At 45.7% G+C, this 7500-nt stretch overlaps 1 protein-coding gene across 1 annotated transcript in view; it reads left to right on the forward strand.

Annotated features, from left to right (window-relative positions):
* Nucleotides 1–6: 6 nt before the first annotated feature.
* Nucleotides 7–7500, forward strand: part of LOC101068439 (beta-arrestin-1) — a 15965-nt gene continuing 8471 nt past the window's right edge. The window contains exons 1-7 of the mRNA XM_029844232.1: nt 7–351; nt 564–2479; nt 5571–5601; nt 5680–5740; nt 5841–5885; nt 6204–6400; nt 6623–6682. Coding sequence (XP_029700092.1) covers nt 2271–2479; nt 5571–5601; nt 5680–5740; nt 5841–5885; nt 6204–6400; nt 6623–6682 — 603 coding nt within the window. The 5' untranslated portion in view covers nt 7–351; nt 564–2270. The remainder of the gene's footprint in view (nt 352–563; nt 2480–5570; nt 5602–5679; nt 5741–5840; nt 5886–6203; nt 6401–6622; nt 6683–7500) is intronic.

The following is a 7500-nucleotide window of genomic DNA, read 5'->3' on the forward strand; positions in this document are numbered from 1 at the left end:
AACCCCTGGAGGCCCCTGGAGGCCTCTGGAGGCCCCTAGAGGCTCCTGGAGGCCCCTGGAGGCCCTTGGAGGCCCCTGAAGGCCTCTGGAGGCCCCTGGAGGCCTGAGAGGAGATCTGAGAGGTTGATCTTCATCAGGAGTTCTAGTTGTGAGTCCAGGACCGAGTACGAGCTCACGGATCAGGTTCAATTTTTGTGGGGTCGTACTGTGTTGAAGGTTGTAGCCATGCTAATGCTATAACGTCAACAGCCCAGATGGAGGTTTTCTGGCAGCCGGGTCAGCTGACGGTACCCTTTACATCTGGAACGTGTCCACTGGCAAGATGGAGCGACACCTGCCTGGAAAGCACATGTGAGATATTGAAAGATGAGCATCATTTTGCTTCAAATCTGTGGAAATTATGTTATAAAATAAGCTAATAAGCTGACAGTCATGTCTCCCTATTGTCAGTGGGAAAATAGCATGCATGCTAACAGGCCAGGACAAATGCTAACATGTATTATTGAGTGAGCAGACCCCAGAATGATGAAGGTTCCTTTCATGGCTCCTCTGTCTCTCCTCAGCTCAGCTATCAGCGCTGTGTCCTGGTCTCCATCTGGGAAGTATGTTGTCAGTGTGGATAAGGGTCGGACGGCTGTGCTGTGGAGTGACGTCTGAACACTCCTGCTGCGTTGGACCAGCCGGATAAAAATAACGCTTTTCTGATGGTGTTGCTTCAGGATGAAAGCTGAGATTAATTTGAACTGGACGAGTGACAGGGATCAGGTGATCGCCTGAGGCCGTGAGAGGTGTGAACGCACCACAGAAAAAAGGCAACTGACATCGTTACAAGGTCAAAAGGACCTTTTTTTAGTTTAATATTGAAATCTTCAAAGACTCATCTATGAAAAGAGTTGTGGTGAACACACGAGTTAAAGCTACTGCAGCTAATCTGGCTGGAACGTTCCCTCGCTGGCCACGTTACGAGGTCTTTAATATGTTGACTGGCTCGTTAACACAAATACCCGATCAGCCGATGACATGGCTGCAGATGTGTTCAGGACCATTCGCTGAAGTTCAAGCCGAGCCTCAGACGGGTTTTAAGTGACTCTCATTATAATAACTGAGGCCACAGTTTGAGTCACCAAACTTGGACGATAGAAGACTGAAAAACAAGTCTGTGACATTCAGAAGGTTTGGTGGAAAGGGTTAGGGTTCTCCTGCTCCTCTCGTATGGCTGGCCCGGGCTGGTGCTGGTCCAATGGTGGGGTGTATATTATGCATGTTCATCCCTTTAGGACCACAGTGTATCCGTCTTCTGATGGCTACTTCTCCCTGTCACAATGCACATATCATCTCAAACTGGCTTTTTGCAACATGAAAGTGAGTTCCAGTCACAAGATCTCAACCCAATAGAGCAATTTGGGACGTGGTGGAATGCACGATTCGCATCATAGATGTGCAGCTGACAAATCTGCAGAAACTGAGTGATGCTAATATTTCTGAGGAATGTTCCCAACACAAGCTAGTTCTGCAGGGAGTGGGTCCAACCTTTTACCAGCAAGGTGGACCCAAAAAGGTACCTAAGAAAGTACCTGATAAAGTGGTGGGTGGGTGAGTGTATGTCACCTTTGAGTTGACCGAGTCGTGTTGCTGAGTTCAGGTTAGCTTCTTGTGCCTGCTGATTTTAGCTTTTTGTTAGCAGAAGTTTCTTCAGCCTGCGTGGCGTCGCTGCCTTCACGTTTAATAGAGTTATGTTTAATAGATCAATCAAAAGATTTGGGATATTATTAGGGTCTTTCAGCCTGTCAGAGCTGCGCTCATACATGGTTTGAATGTTTCAAAACTCATTAAAAAGCAGTCATGATATCCTACACACGGTTTTTCCTTCTGGATTTTAATTTATTTTTCAAATGTCTTGAGTCATTTTTTAAATATATGCGGCACTTGTTTTACATCAGCGTCAGATTTTCTTCTTTAAAATGTTTGTGACTAATAAATACAGAATTACAATGTGTGGAGATGGTTTTTCATGTCAAATGTAGAAATTGTGAAGGTGACAACTTGATTTTTGATATTCAGACGTGTTGCTAATGAAGGAAAAGCTGAAACGATCCCAAAAACATTCATCTGCTGTCAGAAAGTTAGAGAAGCCACCAGTCCTGTGAGTCCTGCAGCATTTAACTGGTGTGGAGGCAGGGAGCTGGGGGAGGGGCGGGGTCACATCGGGAAGGGGCGGGGTCACACCGGGGGGCGGGGTGACAGTGGGCGGGGCGGGGTTGGGGGCTTGAATGGTTGTTCAGTCCCAGCTGAGATGGAGCCTTCTGTTATTTACTTCCTGCTTAAAATCGCAACAGTCTGATGACCACTTCCTGAGAGAGAGCCCTTTTTTGTTTCCACGGCAACAGCATCGCTCATCCTCCATCCTCTTTATCATCATCTCTCTGTCCAGCTGTGTTCAGCTCCTCATCATCAACGCCATGGTGGATAAAGCAACCAGGTAGTGAGTCTGTTTATTCCAACAGCGTTTTTATGTCTTTCACTGCTGAGAATCTGGTCCAGTAGATCTGCTGATCCTCTCTGTGGATCTGGATCGGCTTCATATGGTGGTCTTGGCATGTTGTGTTATTATTGTGTATTATTATTGTGATATTCCAGAAACAGATGCAGTTTTTAAATGTTGAGTTTATTTATGAAGAAATATTCTCATCCATTCATACTGGTCTCATTCAGACCCACTCATGGTCTCATTCAGACCCACTACTGGTCTCATTCAGACCCACTACTGGTCTCATTCAGACCCAGCTACTGGTCTCATTCAGACCCAGCTACTGGTCTCATTCAGACCCACTCATGGTCTCATTCAGACCCACTCATGGTCTCATTCAGACCCACTAATGGTCTCATTCAGACCCAGCAACTGGTCTCATTCAGACCCAGCAACTGGCCTGCTGGTTGAAGAGTCACTGAAATAGAACCGTCTGACAAGCTGAAACAGGCTGAAGAATGAACCCATCCTGCCCCCATTCAGAGACCTTCAACAACAGACGAGGAACCAACTGAGGAGGATCTATCAGTCTATCATCAAAGAAACATCAAGATGATCCACAAGACTTGTTGGATCCTGACACAACTGCTCTGTGAACAGTGGACCAGTTCCCCCAGAACCACAGACCAGGTACCAGGAATCAGGAACCACGATGACTGACTAGAAATAGCTTCACTAACTAGAGACAGCTTCACTAACTAGAGATAGCTTCACTAACTAGAGATAGCTTCACTGACTAGAAATAGCTTCTCTAACTAGAGATAGCTTCACTAACTAGAGACAGCTTCACTGACTAGAGATAGCTTCACTAACTAGAGATAGCTTCACTGACTAGAAATAGCTTCACTGACTAGAGACAGCTTCACTAACTAGAGACAGCTTCACTGACTAGAAATAGCTTCACTGACTAGAAATAGCTTCACTAACTAGAGACAGCTTCACTAACTAGAGATAGCTTCACTGACTAGAAATAGCTTCTCTAACTAGAGATAGCTTCACTAACTAGAGACAGCTTCACTGACTAGAGATAGCTTCACTAACTAGAGATAGCTTCACTGACTAGAAATAGCTTCTCTAACTAGAGATAGCTTCACTAACTAGAGACAGCTTCACTGACTAGAGATAGCTTCACTAACTAGAGATAGCTTCACTGACTAGAAATAGCTTCTCTAACTAGAGACAGCTTCACTGACTAGAGACAGCTTCACTAACTAGAGACAGCTTCACTGACTAGAAATAGCTTCTCTAACTAGAGATAGCTTCACTAACTAGAGACAGCTTCACTGACTAGAGATAGCTTCACTAACTAGAGATAGCTTCGCTGACTAGAAATAACTTCTCTAACTAGAGACAGCTTTACTGACTAGAGATAGCTTCACTAACTAGAGACAGCTGCACTGACTAGAGACAGCTTCACTAACTAGAGATAGCTTCACTAACTAGAGACAGCTTCTCTAACTAGAGACAGCTTCACTAACTAGAGACAGCTTCACTAACTAGAGATAGCTTCTCTAACTAGAGATAGCTTCACTGACTGGAGACAGCTTCACTAACTGGAGACAGCTTCACTAACTAGAGACAGCTTCACTGACTAGAGATAGCTTCACTGACTAGAGACAGCTTCACTAACTAGAGACAGCTTCTCTAACTAGAGATAGCTTCACTGACTAGAGATAGCTTCACTAACTAGAGACAGCTTCACTAACTAGAGACAGCTTCTCTAACTAGAGACAGCTTCACTAACTAGCACTAAGCTCAATTAACAGATGTGGAGCTCGGTGTGGCGGCTCCTCATCAGTCGGTGAGGCTGTGTTTACCTTCACAGGTGTTTACCGGCACATTTCCACGTACCGACGCTCCAACACAGACAGACGTGACAGGAGGACTCATCAGCTAAGCACCTGATTGATTATTGATCAGCCAGATTGTCCTGATCAGTTGGACGAACCCTTCTGTGAGGACAGAACTCTGCCGACAGACCAGTGGAAATAATTGAAATCAGCTGCTGGTTAGAGTAACAAGTGCAGTCTGCTGTAACCAAGAGTCTACTAACCACCAGTCTGATAACCAACAGCCTGCTAACCAAGAGTCTACTAACCACCAGTCTGATAACCAACAGCCTGCTAACCAACAGTCTACTAACCACCAGTCTGATAACCAACAGCCTGCTAACCAACAGTCTACTAACCACCAGTCTGATAACCAACAGCCTGCTAACCAACAGTCTACTAACCACCAGTCTGATAACCAACAGCCTGCTAACCAACAGTCTACTAACCACCAGTCTGATAACCAACAGCCTGCTAACCAACAGTCTACTAACCAACTGAACTAAAACTCTCCCAGGAAATGGTGTGAACTGAAACACCACAAAAGAAGAAAAGATCCAAAAGTGCAACTGTTGATCTTCATTTTTTATAGTTTTAAAACTTTTTCCCTCCGTCCTTCTCGCTTCTCTCGCCATCACGTTTGCTTTTCTTCCCACTAAATGTTCGTTGGCTCTTCTGGGGATGAATCTTTAATCACTTCCTGTTCCTGTCCTGATGAGTCTAAAGTGGTCTGACAGCCTCCTGCTGAACCACTGAGGAAACCTGATACGTCTCCATGGTTTCCCTCTGCTGTCGTGTTTAATTCTGCATTTTATAATCAGTCATGAAGAGGTTAATTAGTGACGGTGGTCAGGACTCAGGTGCTGTTCGTGCCGAGTTTCCTGCTGATTTCTGCCGGATCTGTTGCTGCTGTGTTTCTGGCAGCTGATTGGATGAAGTTTATGGATGATGATGATGACGATGATGATGACGATGACGATGATGAGCAGACAGTCACATGCTGAGCAAGCTCCCAGGAGCCTCGGCAGTTTCTGCTAAAACAGCATCCTGATGCTAATGGAGTCCAATTTATGACCACATTAACGAGGGAAGAGGGAGGAAATGATGAGAAGCACCTGCAGCTGAAGCTGATGACGGCGGGCCAGAACACGAACGGCCACCTGAGGCAGGTTGGAGTCACATGATCTCAAACTCTGTGTGTTTTTCTATTTCAGAGTCTTTAAAAAAGCTAGTCCCAATGGAAAGGTGAGTGTTACACCTGTGGCATCCCACCTGTTAGGGTTAGGGTTAGCATCTGAGTGGCTGTTGTGTCTCTTCCATCAGCTCACCGTCTACCTGGGGAAGAGAGACTTCATGGACCAGGTGGATCAGGTGGAGCCTGTCGGTGAGACCAGTCTTGATAAATGTTCCTGTTCAGTGGCTCTGAAGCCTGAAATGTTGCTCAGCAGATTTTCTCAGGTGAGCAACACTTGAATATTTTGCAGATGGCGTCATATTGATCGAGCCGGAATACCTGAAAGCCAGGAAAGGTGAGACGTTGTGGTTGGACCGTTGTGATTGTGTGTTCCTCATCAGCAGGACGTTTTCATTCTGTCACGACACAGAACCACAGATTTATAGATGAATCAAAGGAATTCTATTGATTTTAAAAACACAGTTGATTCAAAAAAATGGTGTTGCAAAAATCTTGATCCATTTTTTCAGATTTATTTTAGAGCAGATGAAAAGTCGGACTGACTCTGATTTCAGTGGCCGGCTGGTGACCACTGGTCTAGACAGTAACTGCTTATTAACGGACCCGGCACCCAGACCAGAACCAGACTCAGATATCTGTGTTCTGCCTCCAGTGTTTGTCACCTTGACCTGTGCGTTCCGTTATGGTCGAGAAGATCTGGACGTTCTCGGCTTGACGTTCCGAAAAGACCTATTTGTGGCGAACAGCCAAGTGTTCCCGCCTTCAGCGGAACCGGAAACCCGTCTGACGCTTCTCCAGGAACGCTTGATGAAGAAGCTGGGAGAACATGCGCACCCGTTCACCTTCCAGGTACCGAGCCTCTCACTGGCCCAGGGCCTCGTTCAGGCACCAGAAATCTGAAAAGGGTCATTTCTGATGTAAATTGGTGCAAGTGTCAGTTCGAGCAGAACCTGGATCACTTTACAGGACTTTGGAGAACTGTCATTCTTTTGAACCTTTAGAAACATTTCAACATTGTTGACGCTGTCGGAGATCAATGTACTCGAGTCTTCCTGCTCCATGTCTTGTCAGATTCCCCTGAACCTGCCCTGTTCCGTCACGCTGCAGCCAGGCCCAGAGGACACCGGCAAGGTTAGCATGGGCTCTTTTCTCTTCTCTACGGGAGTCGAACCCGTCGCATCAGGGCAGTGAGACAGGACGAGCTGTCAGACGTGTGTCGGGCCTGACAGGAGGATTCAGAGGCTGAGCTCAGCTGCCACACGTCACCCAACATTTATTATTAGAAAATAATTAATGGAACCTCTGGGTTCAGTGGGAAATTAAAAGAAAAGTCAGTCAATAAACTGGAGCACACACAATTTATCAAAAACCTCCGTTCATTATTTTTTAATTCCGAAGTATTTGAAAAAAACAATAAAAGATTTATAATTTTAAAAAAACGGTCAGAAAACACGCTGAGAGTGAGCAATGAGAAAAGCCGATCAGATCCTCCAGCGGCTGAAATGGGTCCTTATTGAGCTAAATTACCGTTTACTTTGGACTGAGAGGGAATTTGGAGCAGGTTAGTTCTAAGGATCCCAAAAAGAACTGCAGCCAATGAGAGAAGACGTGGGCATTGGCAGGAAAGTCGGGAAAACTATCGGTGAGCTACGAGATGTTTTAAAAAATGGAGACAGCTTAAAGGAGGAGAAGAATCTGAAGACTGAAGTTGCTAATTTTCTCATGGATAGATAAGATTCAACTGGGTTGGGTTAGCTTAATTCTACTTAACGTAGGCACAGACCATCACACACGAAGCATAATCAGAATCAACAGATGACCCCTAACCCCACCCTAGCTCGCCAGGGTTGCTCCTTGGAGCAGCTGTTCTCGCTCTGGCTAAGGTACCCCTTCAAGATTCACCCTGTCTGGCCCCGTTTTATGTCTCTAACAAACGCCGCAATGAGACC

Source organism: Takifugu rubripes, chromosome 11 (genome assembly GCF_901000725.2).
Source record: "Takifugu rubripes chromosome 11, fTakRub1.2, whole genome shotgun sequence".
Taxonomy (NCBI): domain Eukaryota; kingdom Metazoa; phylum Chordata; class Actinopteri; order Tetraodontiformes; family Tetraodontidae; genus Takifugu; species Takifugu rubripes.